General features: G+C 50.9%; 1 protein-coding gene across 1 annotated transcript; it reads left to right on the forward strand.

Moving 5' to 3' along the window:
- Positions 1-6: 6 nt before the first annotated feature.
- ZGPAT (zinc finger CCCH-type and G-patch domain containing) lies at positions 7-27,436 on the forward strand. Its single transcript, XM_021672486.2, has 7 exons — positions 7-90; positions 516-1,115; positions 24,804-24,937; positions 25,175-25,330; positions 26,121-26,240; positions 26,332-26,737; positions 26,939-27,436. The coding sequence occupies exons 2-7, from the start codon at positions 544-546 to the stop codon at positions 27,075-27,077; spliced, it is 1,527 nt and encodes a 508-aa protein (XP_021528161.2). The 5' UTR covers positions 7-90; positions 516-543; the 3' UTR covers positions 27,078-27,436.
- Positions 27,437-27,469: the final 33 nt, after the last annotated feature.

The raw sequence follows: 27,469 nt of genomic DNA on the forward strand, positions 1-27,469 counted from the left end.
CCAGGCACTTCCGGAGGCGGTGGCGCCGACGCCGGGAGGAAGTGCCGGTCGGCGGCGAGAGCCAAAGGGGGGCGCCGGCCGCTCTAGCCGGTGAGGCCGGGGGGGCTGTCTATGGCGGCGGCTGGGAAACCGCGCGGAGGAGGTGCCCGGCCCGGGGCGAGGGGGCAGCGGTTTGCGGGGACGCGGCCCTGGCCGGACGGAAGAGAGGCTGGGCGGGGGGCGGGACCGGCCTGCAAGGCTGCGGGCGCGGCGGGTGCGCTCGGCGGAGGGCCGGGCAGGGTCGCCCTGCGGGGAGGGGGTGACGCGGAACCCGGCTAGCAGCGAGCCCGGGCCGGCTCGGAAGGGAAGCGCGGAGCCCGAGCGGGGGTACCCGGGCTGCGACTTCCGCGCCGGAGCTGTCGCTCTGAGCCGGTGACTCCGCGAGGGAAAGGGGACGTGCCCGTGCCCGCCGCAGGCCGTGGTGGCGGCTGCGAGACCCTCGAGACGCGGGGCTCACCGGGCTCCTCTTCTCGCAGCTCCGGTCCAGCGCCTCCCTCTCTCAACATGGACGAGGACGGCCTGGAGGCCGCCCTGCAGACCTACCGTGCGCAGCTGCGGCAGGTGGAGCTGGCCCTGGGCGCCGGCCTGGATTCCTCCGAGCAGGCCGACCTGCGCCAGCTGCAGGGGGACCTGAAGGAGCTCATCGAGCTCACCGAGGCTAGCCTGGTGTCTGTGAGGAAGAGCAAGCTGCTGGCCGCGCTGGACGGAGAGCGCCCGGGCCAGGAAGATGCTGAGTACCGGGCATTCCGGGAGGCCATCGCCGAGGCGGCGGAGGCACCGGCAGCCCCTGGGGCCGGATCAGAGGCCGTTCCTGAAGCAGAGGCGGGGCCAGAATCCGAGGCAGGTGGGCAGGAAGAGGGAGAGGAGGAGGAAGAGCTGAGTGGGACCAAGGTGAGCGCGCCCTACTACAGCTCGTGGGGCACCCTGGAGTATCACAACGCCATGGTGGTGGGCACAGAAGAGGCGGAGGACGGCTCAGCGGGTGTCCGCGTGCTCTACCTGTACCCCACTCACAAGTCCCTGAAGCCCTGCCCGTTCTTCCTGGAGGGAAAGTGTCGCTTCAAGGAGAACTGCAGGTAAAGCCCTTTGCTGTCAGATGGCAACCCCGAGGCGCTCGCGGCGTGCACACAGGGTCAGGGCCGGGTCAGGATCGGCCCTCCCTTTGCTGTCAGATGGCAACCCCGAGGCGCTCGCGGTGCGCACACAGGGTCAGGGTCAAGATCGGCCCTCCCTTTGCTGTCAGATGGCAACCCCGAGGCGCTCGCGGCGGGCACACAGGGTCAGGGCCGGGTCAGGATCGGCCCTCCCTTTGCAGTTGGTCTCAGCTTCCTGGGGCAGGCGGGCTGTGACAGCAGTGTCCTTATTTAGGCATCTACCTCTTTTTTCTGGGATAAAAGCAGGAAGCATGGAAGGAGGCTAAGCACGGTGGCTCACGCCTGTAATCTCGGCACTTTGGGAGACCCGAGGCGGAATCACCTGAGGTCAGGAGTTGGAGACCAGTCTGGTCAACATGGTGAAACTCCATCTCCATTAAAAGGACAAAAATCGGCCAAGCGCAGTGGCTCACGCCTGTAATTCCAACACTTTGGGAAGCCGAGGCGGGTGGATCACGAGGTCAAGAGATGGAGACCATCCTGGCCTACATGGTGAAACTCCGTCTCTACTAAAAATATAAAAACCAGATGGGCGTGGTGGTGTGTTCCTGTAGTCCCAGCTGCTCGGGAGGCTGAGGCAGGAGAATCGCTGGAACCCAGGAAGTGGAGGTTGCAGTGAGCCGAGATCGCACCACTGCACTCCAGCCTGGTGACAGAGTGAGACTTCGTCTCAAAAAAAAAAAAAAAAAAATCATCCGGGCGTGGTGGCAGGCACCTGTGGTCCTAGCGACTCAGGAGGCTGAGGCAGGAGAATCGGTTGAATCCAGGAGGCTGAGGTTGCAGTGAGCCGAGACCTGGCCACTGTACTCCAGCCTGGGCAACAGAGCGAGGCTTATGTGGAGGAGAATAGGTCCCCAAGCTATTGTCAGTTTTATTTATTTGTTTTTTTGAGACAGGGTCTTACTTTGTCACCCAGGCTGGAGTGCAGCCTGGACTTCCTGGGCTCAATTGATCCTCCTGCCTCAGTCCCCCAAGTAGCCGGACTACAGACGCACACTAGCACACCCAGCTCATTTCTGTATTTTTAGTAGAGGTGGGGTTTTGCCGTGTTGCCCAGGCTGGTCGCACACTCCTGAGTTCAGGTGATCCACCCCCTCCGGCCTCCCAAAGTGCTGGGATCCACCCGCTCCGGCCTCCCAAAGTGCTGGGATCCACCCGCTCCGGCCTCCCAAACTGCTGGGATCACAGGCGTGAGCCACTACACCCGGCCCTGTTGTCGGTTTCATTATCTAGAATTCAACTTTTAAAATTTACTTTAATGGAAATTTTGAAACCTGCCCCAGATGAGAGAGCCTAGCATAATCACTGCCCACAGTCTATGATTTTGCCAGTCTCATTTTGTCTGTTCCCCTGCCCCACTTTTTCCCTTCCTAGATATTTTAAAGCAAATTTCAGAAGGTACTGGGTTTTTCCAGCTATGAATACTTCAGAGTGGATCTCTGATAAGGAAATTACTTAAAAAGTAACTTTTTGGAAGTCCAAGTCACTGTGAAGACAGGAAAGAGTCACTTCCACGTCATTATAGATAACACGCTTCATGGCAGCACCTCTTCCGTGTTCAAATATCCACAGCTATTGCCGTGAAGTCTCCATTTCCATAAGCGCATAGCTTTATTTTTGCTCCTTTTCACTCTTCTCTGAGAAGAAGTATTTACCAAGCTTTCTAGCAGGTAATTTTCTTTTTTAGCCAACAGTTCAGCTGACCAGGTAACACCCCTAGTTCTTTGGATGTCTACTTTGTGAGTTTTTTTTGTTTTTGTTTTTTTTAAACAGGGTCTTGCTGCTCTGTCACCCAGGCTGGAGTACAGGGGCACAATGTCAGCTCACTGCAGTCTCTGCCTCCCTAGCTCAAGCCATCCTCCCACTTCAGCCTCTCTGATAGCTGATACTGCAGGCGTGCACTGCCATGCCCAGCTAATTTTGGTATTTTTTGTAGAGACAGGGTTTTAGCGTGTTGCCCAGGCTGGTCTCAAACTCTTGATCCCCTCGATGAGAGATCTGACACATCCCTGCGGTGCTTCCTTTGGGCCAGGCGCTGCTCCAGGAGTTTCACACGTGTTCATCTGTGCAGCAGCCCCGTAGGCAGGCCCTGCAGTCACACCGTTTGATGGAGGAGGAAACAGGAATAAAAGAACTGAGCGACCGGCCCAAGGCTGTGAGGCTCAGAGGGCTCCGAGCTGTCCTCAGCCCTCGTCCCATTACCCTCTCCACAGTGCCACTTGCCGTGTCAGCGTCAGGCCTAATCTGAAGGCTTCTGAAGCGTCTTCCAGACGCCCACCTTGCCACCACTTAGGACTGATAAGTTCTTCTCTTGGATTTGCGTTGGACTCTTTTTTTTTTGAGACAGAGTTTCGCTCTTGTTGCCCAGGCTAGAGTGTAATGGCACGATCTTGGCTCACTGCAGCCTTCACCTCCTGGGTTCAAGGGATTCTCCTGCCTCAGCCTCCTGAGTAGCTAGGATTACAGGCATGTGCCACCACACCCAGTTAATTTTTGTGCTTTTAGTGGAGACAGGGTTTCACAATATTGGGCAGGCTGGTCTCAAACTCCTGACCTCAGGTGATCCACCTGCCTCGGGCTCCCAAAGTGCTGAGATTATAGGCGTGAGCCACCGCGCCCAGCCAGCGTTGGACTTTTAAAAATAAATAAGAGGCTGGGCGCGGTGTCTCACACCTATAATCCGAGCACTTTGGGAGGCTGAGGCAGGTGGATCACTTGAGCCCAGGAGTTTGAGACCAACTTGGGCAACATAGTGAGACCCCATCTCAACTAAAAATACAAAATTAGTTAGGCATGGTGGTGGGTGCCTGTAGCCCCAGCTACTCGGGAGGCTGAGGTCGGTGGATCACTTACACTCAGGAGTTCAAGACTGGTCTGAGCATCTTGGCAAAACTCCGTCTTTATAAAAAATAAAAAATTAGCCAGGTGGGGTGACACGTACTTGGCTAATTTTAGTCCAAGCTATTTGGGAGGTTGAGGTGGGAGGGTCACTTGAGCCCAGGAGTTTGAGGCTACAATGCGCCGTGACCATGCCACTGCACTGCAGTGTGGGAGACAGAGTGAGCTGTCTCAAAAAATAAAAAATAGTGAGGCATGGTGGCCTGTTCCTGTGGTCTTAACTACTCTGAAGGATCACTTGAGCCAGGAGTTCAAGGCTACAGTGAGCTGAGATTGCGCCACCGCACTCCAGCCTGGGTGACAGAGACCCTGTCTCAGAAAAAATAACAATAAAAGGTTGAATGTGGTGGCTCACACCTGTCATCCCGGCACTTTGGAAGACTGAGGCAGGTGGATCACCTGAGGTCAGGAATTCGAGATCAGCCTGGCCAACATGGTGAAACCCTGTCTCTACTAAAAATACAAAAAATTAGCTGGGCATGGTGGTGTACGAATCTAGTGAGGTGTGATTCTCCTGGCTCTGCTAAAAGAGGAGAATCACTTGAAGCATGGAGTGAACCGAGGTCACACCACTGCACTCAGCCTGGACAACAGAGCAAGACTCTGTCTCAAAAACAGAAAAGAAAAAGATATGATAAATAATAAGGTAATGTTGAAGCAGCCTTGACACTTCCCCTCCACTCCGCCCTCACAGTCTCGTCTCCCTCCCGAGAGGCTGTTATCACAGCTTCGGTGTTACTTCTTTTCAGCATACAGGCATGTGTCATTTAACAGGAACACAGTGATTTCATCATTGTCTGAATGTCGTAGATTACACTTACACAGGCCTAGACCGTAGAGCCCCCCGCACACCTGGGCTGTGTGGAGTCTGTAGCCCCCTCCGGTCTGTTCTTGGCTGCAAACCAGCACACTGAACTAAACACACAAATGTAACACTGTGGTAAATATCTGTAAAAACACGGTAGAGAAAGATGTAAAATGGCACCCTTGTATAGAACACTTACCCTAATTGGAGCTTACGGGACTGGAAGGTGCTCGGGGTGAGTCAGTGAGTGAAGGTGAAGGCATGAGTCGTTACTGGTCACCACGGTGGACTTCATCAGCACCGCACTCAGGGCACGCCGAATGTCTAAAGTGAAAGAATCGCACTTTGACATTACGGCGGCCGTGATGTCACTGGATGGTGGGGAGTTGTCAGCTCCGTTACAACCCTTTGGGACCACCATTGCATTCTGTCATTGACCATGATGTTCTGTAGGACGTGACTGTATGGTAACTCCTTACAGACCTGTGTCTACAAATGGTCTGTAGAAACAAATATTTTTATTTTTTGAAACTTTAAATAAATGGTCTCTTATGATTCATTTAAAGCTTGAGTTTTTGACTAAGTTTTTAGAGACATCCGTGTTGATATTTATAGAACTGTTTGGTTCATTTTAACTGCAGTATCATTTCCCCTCATGACTGTGCTATGTTTTTTTTATTTTGTCCCTTTCAGGTGGTTTCCAGCTTTTATTTGTTGGGCAGTGAACATCCTACACATGCCTTCTCTTGGGCTCAGTGAGTTTCTCTAGTATGTGGCCAGTGTAGAGTGCAGGCTTGCTTTTGATTTACGACGGCGCCGAGCCCCCCGTCCTCTCTGGTTTCCGTAGGACAGCGCTGAGCCCCCCGTCCTCTCTTTGCTCACCCACAAATCTGACTTTCAAATTTCATCCATTTGTTATGACTTAGTTTTTCTCTGTATCTTGGTCTCCTCATCTGTAAAATCGAAATGAGAACCACGTCTCACAGTTACTGGGAGGAGGGAGTGCATTAATATGTGCAAAGCATTTAGAAGAGTACCTAACGGGGGTAAGTGAGTACACAGTCCATGTTTTTTTTACCCTGTTATTTTAAGGTAAATTCAGATATGGGAAATGAACGTGGGGTGCAGGGAATTGTTTTTAAGACACAGGTCTGGCTCTGCCACCCAGGCTGGAGTGCTCTGCCGCTTCGACCTCGGCTCATGGGACCCTCCTGCCTCGGCCTCCTGAAAGCAGGGACTACAGGCATGCACGACCACAGCCAGCTAGGGAATTGTAAGATGAAGACCCTGGCTGTCACCACTCAATCAAGACGACAACTTTAGCAACTACCCTAGAAGCTCCTCCTTGCACCTCAACCCCAAAACAGCCACCTCCTTCCCCTAAAAATCACTGCCATCCTGACTTCAGTGATCATCACCTCCTAGTGTTTTGATGGTCTGTCATCTGAGAGCACTGTGGAGTAAACACTGGTTCAGCCCTGCTCATTCCTAACTGATGGCTCCTGCATCATCCGGCACCTGCGTGCTTCCTGTTCTCACCGTCTCACTGAGAGGGCCAGGCCTTTTGATCCATCGCATGAACGCAGGAGGCTGAGTCAGGAGAACTGCATGAACTCGGGGGGGGCAGAGCGAGACTCCGTCTCAAAAAATTAAATAAAAATAAAGTGAAATATGGGCCAGGCATGGTGGCTCACTCCTGTAATCCCAGCACTTTGGAAGGCCAAGGAGGGGGATCACTTGAAACCAGGAGTTCAAGACCAGCCTGGGCAACACAGCAAGACCTTATCTCCACCAAAAATTCTTTAAACGTTAGCCTCGTATGGTGGTGTGTGTCACCCCTCAGGAAGCTGCGGCAAAGGTGGCTTGAGGCTGCAGTGGCCGTGATCTCGCCACCGCACACTCCAGCCCGCGCGGCAGAGCAAAGACCTGGCTCAAAAAAAAAAACAAAAAAGTTTCTACACGTACGACTCACTTTCTCTGCACTGATTTTTATGACCGTGTTAGACGACATGGCACAATCCCCTCTAATCCCAGTCCCGCACCCACAAGGGGCTGTGTGTGGTGCCCGCCGTCCGTGGCATCTGCTGTCTTTCTAGTCATTGTGGTTGTCTTAAGCTTCCTTCTCTAGTGGGTGCCCGAGGACAGGACTGCAGGAACACTGTTCCTGGAGAGCTGGCGTGTTGAGGGGCTGTGCTTGTTCCTTTCTATTCGATGGCCAGTTTTATTGGATGTAAAACCCTTGCTCACATTACATTACTTAAATATTTTATTTATTTTTTGGAGAAACAGTCTCACTTGTCACCCTGGCTGGAGTGCAGTGGTGGGATCTCAGCTCACTGCAGCCTCAACCTCCCAGGCCTAAGCAATCGGAGCTGGGATTATTTTTTGTAGAAACGGTACTTCATGTTGCTAGGCTGGTCTCAAACTCCTGGACTCAAGCAGTCCACCCTCCTTGGCCTCCTAAAGTGCTGGAATTACAGGTATGAGCCACTGCACTTGGCTTCCTTAATTATTATTATTTTTTTTTGAGACAGAGTCTTGCTCCATTGCCCAGGCTGGAGTGCAGCGGCATAGTCTCGGCTCGCTGCAACCTCCGCCTCCAGGGTTCAAGCAGTTCTCCTGCGTCACCCTCCTGAGTAGCTGGGATTACAGGCGTCCACCACCACCCCCGGCTAAGTTTTTATACTTTTTGTGGGGACAGGGTTTTACCATGTTGGCCAGCCCGTTCTTGAAATCCTGACCTCAAGTGATCCACCTGCCTCAGCCTCCCAAAGTGCTAGGACCATGCCCGTCCTCCTTAAATATTTTAAATACATTAATCCATTTTTTTTTTTCCGGTACAACATATGATTGTCAAAGTTTAGTGGGTAATTTAATTTTATTTCCCTTGTAAATCACATTTTCTTTTTCCTATACCCGAGGGAGTTTTCTTTCTCAGAGTCCTGTGATTTTATTACAGTATGTTTGCTGTTGGTCATTCTAAGCTGACGTTCTCAGAATCATGGGATAGCCTTTCAGTAGATAGTTTTAAATGTTTTTTATTTGAGCAGTGCTTTCTTGAATTACAGGTTACAGGATGTGTCATTCATACTAATTCCTCTTCACCTGTCTTTAGTATTTGTTACTTTTTCTCTGGACTTTACCTTGTTCTTCATTTCTATTTGTTTAGTTTTTTAACACCTATATTGAAATGCAATTCACATGCCCTGTAATTCACCCATATGAAGTTGATATAACAAAATTTATTATTTTAACCACTTAAAAATACGCTATTCTGGCCTGGGTGGGGTGGTGCACGCCTGTAATCCCAGCACTTTGGGAGGCCAAGGCAGGCAGATCATCTGAGGTCAGGAGTTCCAGACCAGCCTGGCCAACATGGTGAAACCCTGTCTCTAAAAATACAAAAAAACTAGCTGGGTGTGGTGGTGGACGCCTATAATCCCAACTACTCGGGAGGCTGAGGCAGGAGAATCACTTGAACCCTGGAGGTGAAGGTTGCAGTGGGCCAGGATCATGTCACTGCACCCCAGCCTGGGCATCAGAGTGAGACTCCATCTCAAAAAAAATAAAATAAGCCAGGCGCAGTGGCTCACGCCTGTAATCCCAGCACTTTGGGAGGCCGAGGCGGGCGGATCACGAGGTCTGGAGATCAGGAACATCCTTGCCAACACTGTGAAACCCCGTCTCTACTAAAAAAATTAAAAATTAGCTGGATGTGGTGGCTCTTGCCTGTAGTCCCAGCTACTCGGGAGGCTGAGGCAGGAGAATTGCTTGAACCGGGAGGTGGAGGTTGCAGTGAGCTGAGATCGCGCCACTGCACTCCAGCCTGGGTGATAAGAGCAAGACTCCATCTCAAAAAAAAAGCTATTCTGTAGCCTTAAGTACATTCGCACTGTTGTGTAACTGTCGCCACCGTCCGTTTCCAGAACCCACGGCCTCCCGCATTGCTCTCCCCTCTGCCTCCGCTGACCTCTCTCCTATCTCCAAATTTGCCTTTTCTGGATACCTCATACACATGGAATCATGTAATATTTGACCTTTATTTCAATGAACAATGTTTTGAAGGCTTATGTTATGGCATGTCTGTATCAGAATTTCTTTTTTTTTTTTAGACGGAGTCTTGCTCTATGGCCAGGCTGGAGTGCAGTGGCATGGCTCGGCTCACTGCGGCCTCCACCTCCCGGTTTCAAGTGATTCTCCTGCCTCAGCCTCCTGAGTAGCTGAGACTGCAGATGCACACCACCACACCCAGCTAATTTCTGTACTTTTAGCAGAGATGAGGTTTCACCATGATGACCAGGATGGTCTTGATCTCTTGACCTTGTGATCCGCCCTCCTCAGCCTCCCAAAGTGTTGGGATTACAGGCGTGAGCCACCATGCCCAGTAGAATTTTATTCCTTTTATGGCTGACTGACATACAGTGACTGTATGAATAGACTTTTTTTGTTTGTTTTTTTTGAGAGAGCGTTTCACTCCTGTGGCCCAGGCTGGAGTGCAATGGCTAGATCTCAGTTCACCGCAACTTCCACCTCCCACGTTGAAGTGTCTGCATCAGCCTCCTGAGTAGCTGGGATTACAGGCATATGCCACCATGCCCAGCTAATTATTTTGGTATTTTTAGTAGAGATGGAGTTTCACCATGTTGGCCAGGCCGGTCTTGAACTACTGACCTCAGGTGTTCCACCTACCTCGGCCTCCCAAAGTGTTGGGATTACAGGCGTGAGCCACTGCGCCCGGCCGTGGACAGACTGTTTTATCTGTTCATCATTAGATGGGCACTTGGATCGTGTTTGCCTTTCAGTGACAGTGAACACTGCTGCTGTGAACACAGGTGCCCCGGTGTCTGAGTCCCTGTTTTCATTGCGTTGAGGTATATACATAGGAGTGGAATTGTTAGGTCGCTGTTGCCAAACCGTTTCTCCTCCGCAGCTAAAGCATCTTACGGGCCTCCAGCAACACACCCCTTTCCACGTCCTGGCCCATGCTTATTTCCCTCTTCCAGAATAATGGTCATCCTGATGAATGTGAAGTGTTATCTCACTGTGGTTTGGATTTGTGTTTCTCTAATGATGCCGAGCATCTTTTTGTGGGCTTATTGGCTCTTTGGGTGTCTTTGGAGAAATATCTATTCATATCCTTTGCCCATTTATTTTTTTTTTTTGAGACGGAGTCTCGTTCTGTCACCCAGGCTGGAGTGCAGTGGTGTGATCTCAGCTCACTGCAACCTCCTCCTCCTGGGTTCAAGTGATTCTCCTTCCTCAGCCTCCAGAGTAGCTGGGACTACAGGCACATGCCACCACACCCAGCTAATTTTTCGTATTTTTATTTTTTTTCTTTTTCTTTCTAAAAAGATGTAGATGAATGTGCTTACGTAGCTAATTTTTCGTATTTTTAGTAGAGACGGGGTTTCACTGTGTTAGCTAGGCTGGTCTTGATCTCCTGACCTCGTGATCCGCCCGCCTGGGCCTCACTAAGTGCTGGGATTAAAGGCATACTCCCAGCTGCTCATTTTTAATTTGGATTTTCAGTTGCTGAGTTGGAGGATTTCTTTATATATTCTGGGTATTCATCCCTTATGAAGTACATAATTTGCAGATATTTGCTCCCATTCTTTGAGTTGTCTTTTCACTCGATATAGTGCCTTTGATGCACAAACATTTTTAATTTTGATGCAGTTCAATTTATTGTTTCTTTATTGTCTGTGTTTTTGTTGTGAGATTTAAGAAACCATCGTCTCATCCAAAGCTACGAGGATTTTCACTTATGTTTTCTTCTAAGGCTTCTGTAGTTTTAGCTGTTAAATTTAGGTATTTGATCCATTTTGAGTTAATTTTTGCATATGGTATTAGGCAGGGGTCCACTTCATGCTTTTGTATATGGATTCCCAGTTTTCCCAGCACCATTTGTTGAAAAGACTGCTTTTTTTCCACTGACTGGTCTTGACACTCTTAACCAAAATCAGTTGACAATGTATATAAGGGTTATTTCTGAGCTCTCTCTTCTTTTCCATTGGTGTATATGTCTTATGCCAGTCCCACACTGCTTTAGTTATTATAGCTTTGTAACAAGTTTTAAACTCAGGAAGTAGTAGTTTTTTACCATTTGCTCTTCTTTTTCAAGATTGTGTTTCCAGATCCTTTGCAATTTCGTAAGAATTTTAGGATCCGCTTGACCAGTTCTGCCTAAAAGACAGTTTGCATTTTGATATGGACTACATGGAATGTACAGATCAGTTTGGGGCATATTTCGTTTAACAGAATTAAGCCTTCTGGCCAGGCACGGTGGCTGACGCCTGTAATCCCAGCACTATGGGAGGCTGAGGTGGGTGCATCACTTGAGGTCAGGAGTTTGAGACCAGCCTGGCCAACGTGGTGAAACCCCGTCTCTACTAAAAATTAAAAAAAAAAAAATTAGTTAGAGATGGTGCACACCTGTAATCCCAGCTACACGGAGGCTGATGAGGCAGGAGAATCACTTGAACCTGGGAGGAGGAGGTTGCAGTGAGCCGAGATAATGCCACTGCACTCCAGCCTGGGCAGCAGAGTAAGACTCTGTCCCAAACTCTGCCCAGGCTGGAGTGCAGTGGCCCAGTCTCAGCTCACTACAACCTCTGCCTCTCAGGTTCAAGTGATTCTCCTGCCTCAGTCTCCCAAGTAGCTGAGATCACAGGCGCCTGCCACCACATTTGGCTGATTTTTGTATTTTTACTAGAGACGGGGTTTCACCATGTTGGTCAGGCTGATGTCGAACTCTTGACCTCAGATGATCCACCCACCTGGGCCTCCCACAGTGCGGGGATTACAGGCGTGAGCCACCTCGTCTGGCTGCTACTGCTTCTTGTTCTTATTCTTATTATTGAAACGGAGTTTCAGTCTTTTGCCTGGGCTATGGTTAAGCGGCCCAGTCTCAGCTCACTGCAACCTCCGCCTCCCAGGTTCAAGTGATTCTCCTGCCTCAGCTTCCCGTGTAGCTGGGATTACAGGCGTGCGCCACCACACCTGACTAATTTTTTTGTATGTTTAATAGAGACAGGGTTTCACATGTTGGCCAGGCTTATCTGGAACTCCTGACCACAGGTGATCCTTCTACCCAGCCTCCCAAAGTGCTGGGATTACGGGCATGAGCCACCGTGCCTGGCCATCTTTTTTTTATCATTGTTATTTTTGTAGCGATGAGTTTTCACTCTGTTGCCCAAGCTGGTCTCAGACTTCTGGGCTAACGTGATCCTCCTGCCTCAGCCTCCCAAAGCACCAGGATTATAGGTATGAGCCACCGCCTGACCTTATCTTTTTAATAGTTAAAATTTTAAGACCTTGTTATGTAATAACGTTGCAGATTCAATTTGCTACTATTTTGTTGAGGATATCTGCATCTGTATTCATAAGGGATATTGGTCTGTAGTTTTTTGGCATGTCTTTGTATAGCTTTGATGTCAGCATAATACCTTATAGCATGAGTTAGAAAGTATTTTCTATATTGTGGGAAGAGGTAAGAAGGGACTGGTGTTGATTCTTCTTAAAATGTTTGATAGACTTCAATAGTGAAGTGATATATACAATCAAATATGTATGTGGACTTTTTTTGTGGGAAGTATATTGACAACTAATTCAATTTCTTTTTTTCTTTTCTTTTTTTTTTGAGACGGAGTTTTGCTCTTGTTGCCCAGGTTGGAGTGCAATGGCGCAGTCTCGGCTCACTGCAACCTCCACCTCCTGGGTTCAAGTAATTCTCTTGCCTCAGCCTTTCAAGTAGCTATGATTACAGGTGCATGCCACCATGGCTGGCTAATTTTTTGTATTTTTAGTAGAGATGGGGTTTCTCCGTGTTGGCTAGGCTGGTCTCGAACTCCTGACCTTAGGTGGTTTGCCTGCCTCAGCCTCCCAAAGTGCTGGGATTACAGGCGTGAGCCACTGTACCTGGCAGATTCAATGTCTTTATTGAAACTGACTTTTCTCTTTGGAAGCTTAAAAGTACAATAACTGCAGTGGAAGTTTCTGGACTTTTCTTTCGTTGGAAGTTTTTTGCCTGCTGGTTCTTTGTTATAGGTCTATTTAGATTTTCTGTTTCTTCTTGAGTCAGTTTATTTCAATTTATTTTTTTCTTTGAGACAGGGTCTCGCTCTGTCACCCAGGCCGGAGTGCAGTGGCACGATCTTGGCTCACTACAACCTCCGCCTTCCGGGTTCAAGCAGTTCTGCCTCAGCCTCCTGAGCAACTGGGATTACAGGCGTGTGCCACCACACCTGGCTTGTTTTTGTATTTTTAGTAGAGACAGGGTTTCTCCAAGTTGGCCAGGTAATCTCAAACTCCTGACCTCAGGTGAGCCACCGCGCCCGGCCCCCAGAAGTGCTGGGATTGCAGGCGTGAGCCACCCGCCCCGGCCTCCCAAAGTGCTGGGATTGCAGGCGTGAGCCACCCGCCCCGGCCTCCCAAAGTGCTGGGATTGCAGGCGTGAGCCGCCGCGCCCGGCCCACGGAAGTGCTGGGATTGCAGGCGTGAGCCGCCGCGCCTGGTCCCCGGAAGTGCTGGGATTGCAGGCGTGAGCCACCGCTCCCGGCCCCCGGAAGTGCTGGGATTACAGGTGTGAGCCGCCGCGCCCGGCCTGTCTTTTTCTCCCGGTCAGTTTCGCTAAAGATCTGTCAGTTTTGTTGATCTTTTTTGTTGCTGGTCTCTGTTGTTTTCTATTCCGTTTCATTTATTTCCATTTTGACCTTTGTTTCCTTTTTGTCTGCTGGTTCTCGGTTTAATTTGCTCTTTTTATCCCCCAATTCTTCAAGGTTAAGTTATTGATTTGAGATGTTTCTTTTTTTTTTTTTTTTGACAGAGTCTCCCTCTGTCACCCAGACTGGAGTACAGTGGCGTGATCTCGGCTCACTGTAGCCTCCGCCTCCCAGATCCAGGCGATTCTCCTGCCTCAGCCTCCTGAGTAGATGTTTCCCAGCTGAGATGTTTCTTTGTTAATGTAAGCATTCACAGCTGCAAACTTCCCTCTAACCAAGGCTTTCACTGCATTCCTTAAGATGGTTTTTTGTTGTTGTTTGAGACACAGTCTCACTCTGTTGCCCAGATTGGAGAGCAGTGGTGTGATCATAGCTCACTGCAGTCTTGAACTCCTGGACTCAATCAGTCCTCTTGCCTTAGCCTCCCAAGTAGCTGGGACTACAGGTGTATACCATTTCACCCAGCTAATTCCTTTAATGAGTTTTGCAGAGGCCGGACACTGTGGCTCACACCTGCAATCCCAGCACTTTGGGAGGCCAAGGCAGGCAGATCACCTGAGGTCAGGAGTTCAACACCAGCCTGACCAACATGGTGAAACCCCATCTCTACTAAAAATACAAAAATTAGCCGAGCATGGTGGTGCGCACTTATAATCCCAGCTACTCAGGAGGGTGAGGCAAGAAAATCGCTTCAACCCGCGAGGCGGAGGTTGCAGTGAGCCGAGATATTGCAGCTGCACTCCAGCCTGGATGACAGGAGCAAAAAGCTGGGCGCTGTGGCTCACGCCTGTAATCCCAGTACATAGGGAGGCCTGGGCGAGTGGATCATCTGAGGTCAGGAGTTTGAGGCCAGCCTGGCCAACATGGTGAAACCCCATCTCTACCAAAAATACAAAAATTAGCTGGGCATGGTGGCAGGCACCTGTAGTCCCAGCTACTCAGGAGGCTGAGGCAGGAGAATCACTTGAACCCAGGAGGCGGAGGTTGCAGTGAGCCAAGATTACGCCACTGCACTCCAGCCTGGGCTACAGGAGCTAAACTCCATCTCAAAAAAACAAAAAGTTTTTGCAGAGATGGTTTCACTTTGTTGCCCAGGCTGGTCTCAAACTTCTGACTTCAGGCAGTCATACTGCCTCCGCCACCCAAAGTGCCGAGATTGTGGGTGTGGGCCCCTGCACCCTGCCGCCCGGCCGTCTTGATATGTTGTATTTCTGTTTTCATTTATCTCAGAATATCCTGATCTTCCCTTTGTTGTTTTGTTGGACTCATCGGTTATTCAAGAGTGTCTTTATTTCTGAATATTTGTAAATTTTCCAAAAACAAAATTTTCTTTCTTTCTTTCCTTTTTGCTCTGTCACCCAGGCTAGAGTACAGTGGCGATCTTGCCTCACTGCAGTCTGTGCCTCCTGGGTTCAAGTGATCCTCCCACCTCAGCCTTTCCAGTAGCTGGGATTATAGGCATGTGCCACCACACCCAGCTAATTTTTGGTATTTTTAGTAGAAACGGCATTTTACCACGTCGGTCAGGCTGTTCTGTAACTACTAACCTTAGGTGATCCGCCCCTCAAAGTGCCAGGATTACAAATGTGAGCCACTGAGCCCGGGCTCTTTTTTAAGTATGTTTAAAATAATTGATTTAAAGTTTTTGTCTAGTCATTCAAATGTCTGGGCTTCCTCAGGAACAGTTTCTGTTAATTTTCTTCTGTTATTTTTTACTTTTTAAGACGAGGTCTCTGTCACCCAGGCTGTAGTGCAGTGGTACAACCCCAGCTCACTGCAGCCTCAACCACGCAGGCTAACATGATCCTCCCACCTTAGCCTCCTGAGTAGCTGGAACTACAAGCATGTGCCAGCATGCCTGGCTGGTTGTGTTGTTATTGCTGTTTTAGAGACAGGGTCTTGCTACATTGCCCAGACTGGTCTCGAACTCCTGGGCTCAAGCAATCATCCCGCCTTGGCCTCCCAAGGTGGTGAGATTAGAGGTGTGGGCCACCGCACCCAGCCTGTTAATTTCTTTATTTCCTGTGAATGGGCCACACTTTCTCGGTTCTTTGCATGCCTTGTAAGTTTTGTTGAAAACTGCACAATTTGAAGATGCTAATGTGGTTACTTTGAAAATCAGATCCTTCGTCCTCTGCAGGGTGTCTGCTTGCTGTTTGTTACGGATCGTAGTTCCTCATTTGTTTAGTTTCTTTCCTGACCTTTTTTATAAAGACTGTATTCTGTCAGTAGTGCTTGTTGAAGTTTCTGCTCTGTTAGGTTGTGGTCAGCTAATGATTGGAAAGAGAGTTCTTTAAATGTCTAGTGGCAAAGAGGATAGAGGCCAGGCGCTGTGGCTCACGCCTGCAATCCCAGCACTTCGGGAGGCTGAGGCGGGCAGATCACGAGGTCAGGAGTTCAAGACCAGCCTGGTCAATATGGTGAAACCCCGTCTCTACTAAAACTACAAAAGTTAACCAGGCGTGGTGACACACACCGGTAGTCCCAGCTACCCAGGAGGCTGAGGCAGGAGAATCACTTGAACCCAGGAGGTGGCGGTTGCAGTGAGCCAAGATTGCACCACTGCACTCCAGCCTGAGTGACAGACCCAGACTCTGTGCCTCAAAAAAAAAAAAAAAAAAGAAAAGAAAAGAAAGGATAAAGAGCCAGTACTGGGGTAAGTCCTCAGAGCCCCACCAGGCTGTTCACGCCCTTCCTCAGCCTTCACTTCTCGCTCATGTGGAACCTAAGGATGAGCCAGAGGTGAGAGAGGAGGGCCTCCCCAGGTGTTTCCAAGCACCTGTCTAGCCCCAGGTGTGTGCGTGGCCTTCTGGATTTCCAAGCATGAGCAGGAGCTTTCCAAAGCCCTTGTGCCCTCATGTAGCTCTTTTCCCAGCCTCTTCCTTCCTAGGCTTTTCTGCCGGCTGTTTGCCCATCTGTTGTCCCTGCCCCAGCCAGCTTCAGGTAGTAGCTGCCTTTAAATTCCTTCAGGCCAGGTGCAGTGGCTCACGCCTGTAATCCCAGTGCTTTGGGAGGTCGAGGCAGGTGAATTGCTTGAGGTCAGGAGTTCGAGACCAGCGTGGCCAACATGGCGAAACCGCATCTCTACAATAAATACAAAAATTAGCAGGACATGGTGGCAGGAGCCTGTAATCCTAACTACTTGAGAGGCCGAAGCAGGAGAATCACTTGAGCCTGGGAGGCGGAGGTTGCAGTGAGCCAATATTACGCCACTGCACTCCATCCTGGGCAACAGAGCGAGACTCCATCTTGGGAAAAAAAAATTGTCTTCAACAGCACTACTCTGGAGGCTGCCTCAGCCCCGAGAGAGTTCCAAGGGGATAAAACAAAAGCAAGGCCTTTGGGGGACACCAGAAAGGTCAAAGTGCAGAAGCGTCATTCTTTGAGAACAGGTCTGTGTGGTTTCTTCTGATACCGCAGGCCACGTCAGAAGCACAGGCTGCCATCCCCGTGGCTGCCTGTGGGCTGGTGGTAGATGAACGTGAATACCCAAACTCTCCTCATGAAAGTGAGCAGTGTCTCACTTCCTTAAGCTATCATCTGGTTCGTAGGTGCCAGAGTTCCAAAAAGTTAACTGTGACAGTTTTTGCCAGCTTAGTAGGTGCTTTGCAAGAGAGATGGATCCCTGGAGCTGCCTACTCCATCGTTTTAGGGTTATCCAGCTCGGTTGCTGGTTCTTTAGCTGTGCTCTTTTATTTTTTGAGTGGTTGTCCTAGAGATTACAATATGCATCTTTAACTTATCACAACGTGCTTCAGAATATTACTGACAGCACTTAAAGTGTAGCAGTTTGTCTGTGACATAGATCCACCTCCCTGGTTCTACGACATACTCGGCCCTCCATTTTCCTATAGCACAGTTTCTACTCTGTCCTCCTGTGACAGAGCTCCATCCTCCCTCCTCCTCCTGTGACAGAGCCCCATCCTCCCTCCTCCTCCTGTGACAGAGCCCCATCCTCCCTCCTCCTCCTGTGACAGAGCTCCATCCTCTCTTCGCCTTCATGCTTTACTGCCATATATAAATTTATGTCTGTTATAACTTTAGCTCTTCAGTGTTGTAATTATTGCTTTCAAAATATTTTAAAAGAAATTAACTGGAGCAGTGGCTTATGCCTGTAACCCCAGCACTTTGGGGGCTGAGGTGAGCAGATTGCCTGAGCCAGAGAGCTGGAGACCAGCCTGAGCAACATGACAAAACCCATCTCTACCAAAAATACAAAAAATTAGCCTGGTTGGCTGGGGGCAGTGGCTCACGCCTGTAATCCCAGCACTTTGGGAGGCCAAGGCAAGTGGATCACGAGGTCAGGAGTTCGAGACCAACCTGACCAACATGGTGAAACCCCGTCTCTGCTAAAATACAAAAATTATCCAGTGTGGTGGTGCATGCCTGTAGTCCCAGCTACTCAGGAGGCTGAGGCAAGAGAATTGCTTGAACCCAGGAGGCAGAGGTTGTAGTGAGCCAAGATTGCACCACTGCACTCCAGCCTGGGTGACAGAGTGAGACTGTTTAAAAAAAAAAATTAGCTTGTCATGATGGCACGTGCCTGTAGTCCCAGCTATTTGTGGGTCTAAAGTGGGAGGATCTCTGGGAAGTCAAGGCTGCACTGAGCTGAGATCACACTGCTATACTCCAGTGTGGGTGCACACGTTATCTCAAAAAAGAAGAAAAAGGGCCTGGTGCGATGGCTCACACCTGTAATCCCAGCACTTTGGGAGGCCGAGGCAGGTGGATCATAAGGTCAGGAGATTAAGACCATCCTGGCCACATGGTGAAACCCCATCTCTACTAGAAATACAAAAAGTAGCCAAGTGTGGTGGCGCGTGACTGCAGTTCCAGCTACTCAGGAGGCTGAGGCAGGAGAATCCCTGAACCCGGGAGACGGAGGGTGCAGAGCTGAGATCGTGCCACTGCGCTCCAGCTTGGGTAACAGAGTGAGACTCCATTTTAAAAAAAAGTCATCCTGCTGCCTTCTGGGCCCCACTGTTTCTGATGAGAAGTCACCTGTCAGACTTCGCCCCATGTCCTGGAAGAAGTTTCTTTCTCTTTCTCTTGCTGTTGTCAGGACTGGCTGTGTCTTTGACCTGTGGTAGTTTGTGACGTATCTACTGTGGGTCCCTTCGCGTGCGTCGTACTTGGGCTTCAGTAAGCTTCTTAGATTTATAGATGAATGTTTTGTTTTACCACATTTGGAGAGTTTTTATCCATTATTGAATCAGACTTTTTCCCGCCCCTCTTTGATCTTCTGGGACCCGCTGCGTGTGTTGTGTGCTTGATGTCACGCAGGTCTCTAAAGTTCTGTTCGTTTTTTGTATCTTTTTTTCTCCTTATTTTTCAAATTGGATAATTTTTTCTTTCTTTTGAGACAGAGTTTCGATTTTTCACTGAGGCTGGAGTGCAATGGTGTGATTTCGACTCACTGTAACCTCCGCCTCCCAAGTTCAAGCGATTTTCCTGCCTCAGCCTCCTGAGTGGCTGAGACTACAGGAGCCTGTCACCACTCCCGGCTATTTTTTGTATTTTTAGTAGAGATCAGGTTTCACTGTGTCAGCCTCCCAAAGTGCTGGGATTACAGGGGTGAGCCACCGCACCCGGCCTGGATAGCTTTTATTGGATTTGTTTCTTCTGCTGTTGGGTACATCTAATGCATTGTTTAAAAAGGCTGTTTGTTAGTTTTTGAGACGGAATCTTGCCCTGTTGCCCAGGCTGGAGTGCGGCGGCACAGTTCTCTGGTTTCACCCTCCCAGGTAGCTGAGACTACAGGCGCATGCCACCACACCTGGCTAACTTTTGTATTTTCTTTTTCTTTTTTTTTTTTTGAGGTGGAGTTTTGCTCTTCTTGCCCAGGCTAGAGTGCAGTGGTGTGATCTCAGCTCACCACAACCTCCACCTTGTGGGTTCAAGCAGTTCTCCTGCCTCAGCCTCCCAAGTAGCTAGGATTACAGGCATGTGCCACCACACCTGGCTAATTTTTGTATTTTTAGTAGAGACGGGCTTTTACCATATTGGTCAGGCTGGTCTCAACTCTTGACCTCAGGTGATCCACCCATGTCAGCCTCCCAAAGCACTGGGATTACAGGCATGAGCCACTGCACCCAGCCTCCATTTGATTTCTTTCATATAATTTCTTTTTAAAGATTTTCTAGGTTGGGCACGGTAGCTCACACTTGTAATCCCAGCACTTTGGGAGGCCAAGGTGGGTGGATCACCTGAGGTCAGTAGTTCGAGACCAGCCTGGCCAACACGGTGAAACCCCATCTCTACTAAAAATGCAGACATTAGCTGGACATGGTAGCTCACACCTGTAGTCCCAGCTACTCAGGAGGCTGAGGCATGAGAATCACTTGAACTCGGGAGGTGGAGGTTGCAGTGAGCCAAGATCATGCCACTGCACTCCAGCCTGGGCAACAGAGTGGGACTCCGTCTCAAGAAAAAAAAAAGAAAAAAGGATTCTCTATTTCCTGATTCATTGTCATCATCTTTTCATTTAATTATTTGAACATATAGTAGCTGCTTTCAAGTCTTTGCTAAACTCAGCCTCTGAGTCTGGGCCCAGTCAGAGTCGGATTCAACCCACTGCTTTCCTCTCCCTACATACGGGTCATGCTTTCCTGTTTACCTGTACTCTGCCTGTATGAAAACTGGATATTTCAGGCCGGGTGTGGTGGCTCACGCCTGTAATCCTAGCACTTTGAGAGGCCGAGGCGGGTGGATCATCTGAGGTCAAGAGTTCAAGACCAGCCTAGCCATCATGGTGAAACCCCATCTTAAAAAAAAATTAAAAAAAAAAAAAAAGAAAGAAAACTGGGTATTTCGGATGATTTATGTCTGGATTCTGAGTTGTTTTCCTGAATCTTGGGTTCTGTTTGTTTTAGTTAAGTTTTTTGGACTTAAACTGCAAAACCTGCCCATGCCCCACCATAATGTGCAGCCTCTGATATCTCTGCTCAGATTTTTTTTATTTTTTTTGAGACAGAATCTCCCTCTGTGGTCAAGCTGAAGCGCAGTGGCATGATCTCCGCTCACTGCAACCTCCGCCTCCTGGGTTTAAGCAATTCTTCTACCTCAGCCTCCCGCGTAGCTGGGATTATAGGCACACGCCACCACACCCAGCTAATTTTTTGTGTTTTTAGTAGGGATAGGGTTTCACCGTGTTGGCCAGGATTGTCTTGATTTCCTGACCTCATGATCTTCCCGCCTTAGCCTCCCAAAGTGCTGGGATTACAGGTGTGAGCCACCACACCTGGCTCTCTGCTTACCTGCTTAGATTTTTTTTTTTTTTTGACACAGTCTTCTTTTTTTTTTTTTTTTTTGAGACAGAGTCTGGCTCTGTCACAGGCTGGAGTGCAGTGGCGCATTCTCAGCTCACTGCAACCTCCGCCTCCTGGTTTTAAGCAGTTCTCCTGCCTCAGCCTTCTAAGTAGCTGGGACTGCAGGCACCCATCACAATGCCCAGCTAATTTGTGTGTGTGTGTGTGTGTGTGTGTGTGTGTTTTTGGTAGAGATGGGGTTTCACCTTGTTATCCAGGATAGTCTTGATCTCCTGACCTCGTGATCTGCCCGACTTGGCCTCCCAAAGTGCTGGGATTACAGGCTTGAGCCACTCCGCCCAGCCTTAAATTATATTTTTTTAACCTGGCTTCCTAGCAGTTGCTTCTGTGTTTTGGGCAGGAGGGTGTGCTCAAACACTCCTAACCCAAAAGGCTCCCCACTGCACACTGTGGCTTCCAGCACATTCTGAGTTCAGCCAGCCCCCTCTCTTTGCTTTCACTTTCCCCTGGCGTCTGTTGGAGCTGCCAACACCTGCAGCCGTTTCCCGTGGCTCTCTCATATTCAGAGTCTTCCTGTGAAGTATCTGGGTGGCCCAGCGCGCACTCCAGCTGGGATCAGAACCCCAGATGATCAGGGCTGTCAGTTTTCTTTGTCAGTTTTTATCAGGTCACCACTTGTAACTACAAGGCCCTGGGTTTTACCCTCTGTCCCATATCCACCTCTGCTGCTGCTGGGTTTTGCAGCCAGCCCTGACCTGGTAAAACGCTCAGGTTTGCTGACCCAGGAATAGGAGCCAGTGGCAGCCCCAGGTGCAAAGGCTGCAGACTTCCCACTGTTCTGACCCAAGGCTAAACAGGGTTTCAAGAAGAATCTCTTCTCTGTGAGTTCTCAGATTTGGTCAGTTTCCAGAACTCTGAAAAGTTCTGAATCAGTGAGTTTTTATACTTTCGTCTAGTTTTAGATTTGTTTGTTTGTTTTTGGAGACAGTCTCACTTCGTCACCCAGGCTGAAGCGCAGTGGCACAATCTCGGCTCACGGCACCTCCGCCTCCTGGGTTCAAGCGATTCTTCTGCCTCGGCCTCCCGAGTAGCTAGAATTGTAGGCGTGCGCCACCACCACGCCCAGCTCATTTTTGTATTTTTGGTAGAGGCAGGGTTTCACCATGTTGGCCAGGCTGATCTCCAACTCCTGGCCTCAGGGTGCTCACCTCAGCCTCCTAAAGTGCTGGGATGATAGGCGTGAACCACCTCGCCCAGCCTAGATTTCATTTTCTGTGGGGAGGATTCAGCGACTGTTCTACTTGGGTGTAGCTGGAACTCAGAAGCTTCTTTAGTGTCAGACATTGTTTCTTTTCAGGGGTAAGTCTTACTCTGGAATGTATTTCTGTGAATGCTGTGAGGTAGGTGTTGAGTTGGGATCTTTAATGTATGAAAACCCAGTTTTAAATTTTCTCTTATGAAACCTGGGGTCCTTTTCCCTCACCCCATCTGTGACGCTTCCTCTGCCACGTGAGACTTTCTGTGTGAGTGGGGGCTCTTCCTGGGGGTCTCCTTTGCTCTGCTATCCATTTGCCTGCATTATCTCAGCTACTCTCCATGGTTAGAAATTTAGGTTATTTGCAAGTTTTTCATATATGGTTTACATCCTTGGTTACATTCTTAAAAATCATGTCACTGAGGCAGAAGGATTACATGAGCCTGGGAGTTCACGAGCAGCCTGGCCAACATGGCAAGACCCTGCCTCTACAAAGAAATTTAAAAATTAGCCAGCGCAGTGGCACACTCCTGTGGTCTCAGGTGATTGGGAGGCTGAGGCAGGAGGATTCCTTGAGCCCAGGAGGCCAAGGTTGCAATGAGCTATGATCCCACCACTGCACTTCAGCCTGGGCAAAAGAGTAAGACTCCACTGCAAAAAATAAAATAATTAATTAATTAATTAATTGTATCTTAGAAGCACTTTCTGGGTTACAGAGTTTACAAATTTCAAGGCTTTTAATATTGCCAAATATTCCAGGAGAGCTTTGATGAATTGATGCCATGGGCCTGTTGAAGGGGGTGCATTTAATCAAATTCCCTCTGGGTTTAACCCCTACCTTTTCAACATGTTCTTTTGCTCCTTTTCAGCCAGTCTCTGCTGTAATGCATTTGAGGCACAGTCCTGTAGCCCCTGGTGCCCCCTGGTCATTGGCAGGGCCTGTGTACCTAAGAACAGTAGGCATGAGAAGGAGCTGACTGAAACTCCTGTCCCACCTCACTCTGCTCACCTTCCAGTTCCCACGGGAAAGACAGCGCTGGCGCTGTGTCAGGGGCTGAAGACCTGTCCTCATTTGCCCTTTTTTTTTTTTTTTGAGACAGAGTCTCAGTCAGTTGTCCAGGCTGGAGTGCAATGGCACAATCTCCACTCGCTGCAACCTCCGCCTCCCAGGTTCAAGCGATTGTTGTGCCTCGGCCTCCTGAGGAGCTGGGACTGCAGGTGCACGCCACCACGCCCAGCTGATTTTTGTATTTTTAATAGAGACAGGGTTTCACCATGTTGGCCAGGCTGGTCTCAAACTCCTGACCTCGTGATCCGCCTGGCTTGGCCTCCCAAAGTGCTGGGTTTACAGGCGTGAGTCCCCACGCCCAGCGCTCAGTTGCTCCTGTGGGGTTAGAACGACTTCCTTTTTGAAACTCTGGCACGCTAGTAGTGGATGGCGGCTTTTCGTGTCTTTATTTGGCAAAGTTAAAGGTTGCAGTCCTGTCTGTCCCCACGTTTCCTCTTCATTCGCTCTCTCTGTGTCTCGGTTTTGGTTTTAATTTTACTGGTTCACTGATACCTAAAAGTCAAGGCACCACTATTTTATAACTAGGTTCTGCTAGTGTCGGGGAAGACTCAGATGAGTACGTGCACACCCTCGACACATCTGCCTTGAACTGGTGGCATGGCTGGCTTCCTGTGTAGTGGTGAGGCCACGGGAGCTGCTGTCACAGGTCACTGCCACACTGTGGCTGCAGCAGCAGGCGAGGGGACATGGGGCATGTTCTCCTGGAGCCGCCAAGTCCATCCCAAGAGAGAGAATGCCAGTGGCTGTGTGAGTGCGTGTATGTGTGTAAAGGGTACACACAAGTTAGCCCTTGGTCTGCGTGGGTTCCACATCCATCGATTCAACCAATCTTGAGTCGAAAATAATTGGGGGAATGAAAGGATGGCCGGGTCTATACACAGCATGGACAGGCTTTTTCCCTTGACATTCCTTAATACAGCGGAGCAACTATTTACATGGCATTGACGTCGCATTAGGCACTGCAAGTACTCTAGGGACGATTTAAAGTATATGGGAAGATGTGCGGAGGTCGTATGCAAATACTGTCATTTTACATAAGGGACCTGACATCCTTGGAGTTTGCTGTCCACAGGGGGTCCCCATGGATACCAACAGACTATTGTATATGTCTGTGCGAGTGTGAGAGTGCATGTGTGTGTGCATGTGTGTACACGGGTGTATGGGTGAGGGTGCATGTGTATATGTATGTATGACTGCATGCGTGTGTGTGTACCCGAGTGTGTGTATATACGTATATGTGCATGTCTGTCATGCGCGTGTGTGTATATGTGTGAGTGCATGTGTGTATGTGTGTGGGTTTACACGAGTGTGTATACACATGTATATGCATGTGTGTAAATGTGTGTATATGCACATGTCTGTATGCATGTATGTGTATATATATGCATATGTCTGTGTATATGTCTCTATATGCATGTCTGTGTGTATATGCGTGTGTGTGTATATATATGCATATGAGTGTGAGTGTATTTGTGAGTGTGTATATGTGTGTGTGGCTCCCTTAGGACAGTGCCCAGGGAGACGGGTGAGTGCTCCTGGTTTCCTTGCCCCTGGCGGCCTGTGTCTGAGCCCTGCCCCTACGGCTCTCTCCGCAGGTTCTCCCATGGGCAGGTGGTCTCTGTGGATGAGCTGCGCCCCTTCCAGGACCCAGACCTGAGCTCCCTGCAGGCCGGCTCTGCGTGTCTGGCCAAACACCAGGATGGCCTCTGGCACGCAGCACGCATCACAGGTGAGGCTGGGTGTGGAGGCCTCCCAGGAACACCCTCCCACACTTCACCTGTGTTACTACTGGGTGGCTACTCCCTGCCTCCTTCGTGTTGAGTGTCAGGACTCCGGCTCTGTGCCCGCAGTGAGCACATCTGCCCTCAGCCTCTGCCCTGCCTGTTCCCGATGTCCCGCGTGGCTCCTGAGCAGTGGCATCTGCTGTCGCCAGGGATGCTGACCTGCAGTTTGTCTGTGCCCCCAGATGTGGACAGTGGCTACTACACAGTCAAGTTTGACTCGCTCCTGCTGAGGGAGGCCGTGGTTGAGGGGGACAGTGTCCTTCCCCCGCTGCGCACAGAGGCCGCAGAGTCCTCCGACTCAGACAGCGACGGCACAGGCGACTCCAGCTATGCCAGAGGTATGGCAGCAGCTGAGGGGCCCAGGGGGCAGGAAGGTGGGGTCACCAACCATCGACCCAAATCATCGCAGAGTGTGGACGGCAGCGAGGCCAGCTGTGCCTGGGAGGCGGTGTGGGGTCGGCGTGTGGGAGCGTGAATGAAGGCCGGGGTGGATCCACTTGGAGTGCGGGTGTAGCAGCTACAGCCTCACTGATGAGAGGCCGTGGCTGTGGGAGGAGGGGCCTAGAGTTGCCAAGGAAGTCAGAGAAATGACCAGTTGCTGAGGCCTGGACTGCAAGAGGGACAGATTTTTTGAATGGCGTCTCAGACTTGGGACCCGGGTACCTGGTGGATCCTAGCAGACAGAGGTTGTGTCCAGGCAGCTAGGGTAGAGGTTTTGGGACTGGGAACTGGTGGGCAGTGTCCAGCTCTCCAGAGTGGTCAGACAGGGAGGTGTACCCAGGGACCAGTGATGTGAGTTGGTGACTTCTGAAGCCCCATGTCCCCAGTGAAGGAGGAGTGGACCGAGGACTCTGAGGGCAGGTAGGAGCTCACGGCCCCGTGAAAGTAGAGAAGGGCAGGGGCAGGAGAGGGCTATGGAGGAAGGGCCACGGTGCACCAGGCCGTGGGGACTGCCACGAGCTCTGCCTGGTGTCACATGCCCACAGCAGGCCTCAGTGACAGAGTGCAGAGCCCAAGAGGTGAGGTGTTGGGGTTCTGCCCAGGAGCTGAGCTCATGGGCCAGAGCCCCGGTCACGATGCACAGTCCTCTGGCCTGGCCGAGCCACTGCCCCCGTCCGTCTTTTGCAGTGGTGGGGTCGGACACCGTGGACTCCGGGACCTGCAGCTCTGCTTTTGCTGGCTGGGAGGTGCACACGCGAGGCATAGGCTCCAGACTCCTCGCCAAGATGGGCTATGAGCTTGGCAAGGGTGAGTGCCCGCTGTCCTGGAGAGGTGGGGGGCGGCTGCAGCACAGCCGGGGTCCCACAGCACGCAGCGTTGCCATCCCCGGGCCCTTCAGGTTTGGGCCGACACGCCGAAGGCCGGGTGGAGCCCATCCACGCCGTGGTGCTGCCTCGAGGGAAGTCGCTGGACCAGTGTGCGGAGATCCTGCAGAAGCGGACCAGGGTTGGCAAGGCTGGCACCAACAAGCCCCCCAGGTGCCGCGGAAGAGGGGCCAGACCTGGGGGCCGCCCGCCCCCGCGAAACGTGTTTGACTTCCTCAATGAAAAGCTGCAAGGCCAGGCTCCTGGGGCCCTGGAGGCTGGGGTGGCCCCCGCGGGGCGAAGGAGCAGGGACATGTACCATGCCAGCAGGAGCACCAAGCGGGCCCTGAGCCTGCGGCTCTTCCAGACCGAGGAGAAGATCGAGCGAACCCAGCGGGACATCAGGAGCATCCAGGAGGCCCTCGCCCGCAACGCTGGCCGGTATGTGTGAGGCCTGGCTCGGGGCAGAGGGCAGCCCAGGGTGGCCATGCTTCCAGGACACGTGCGGGAGGTCACCTGACCCAGGTGTGGTGGGGGGAGTCCAGGAGGGGTCTGGATGTTGGAGGATGGGTGGTGGGCACGGCAGCCTGGGATTGTTGGCGGTGGCCCAGGAGCCACGCTGACTGGTGGGCCCCTCCCTAGGCATAGCGTGGCGTCAGCCCAGCTGCAGGAGAAGCTGGCGGGAGCCCAGCGGCAGCTGGGGCAGCTCCGGGCTCAGGAAGCAGGCCTGCAGCAGGAGCAGAGGAAGGCAGACACCCACAAGAAGATGACTGAGTTCTAGAGACCCCGCAAGCACTATGGGGAAGGGGGACCCAGCACGGGCTGCCCTCCCCACTGGAAAACCTGCGTTGCCCAAGGAGGGCTGGCCTACTGGCCTGGGGCGTGCAGACGCTGCTGAGTGGAGACGGGGCTGCGGGGCCCCATCTGGACAATTACCTGCCCGTCTGCCAGTGTCTTGGGCATTTCCTTGGCAAGGACATTAAAGCATTTTCCATCGCAGTGTCATTCAGTGGAGATCAGCTGGCCGCAGGGCCTCTGGGAAGAGAAGCGTCTGTGCAGGGCTGTGGTGAGAGGCCGGCTGGGCTGCAGGGGCCTAGGAGGCCAGCGTTCTCCCTTCTCTGACCAAGGCAGGTCAGAGGCCAGGTCGCCTGCCAGGCACAGATGGGTGGAGCT

Source organism: Aotus nancymaae, unplaced genomic scaffold (genome assembly GCF_030222135.1).
Source record: "Aotus nancymaae isolate 86718 unplaced genomic scaffold, 86718_ANA_hifiasm-v0.15.2.pri h1tg000029l, whole genome shotgun sequence".
NCBI lineage: Eukaryota > Metazoa > Chordata > Mammalia > Primates > Aotidae > Aotus > Aotus nancymaae.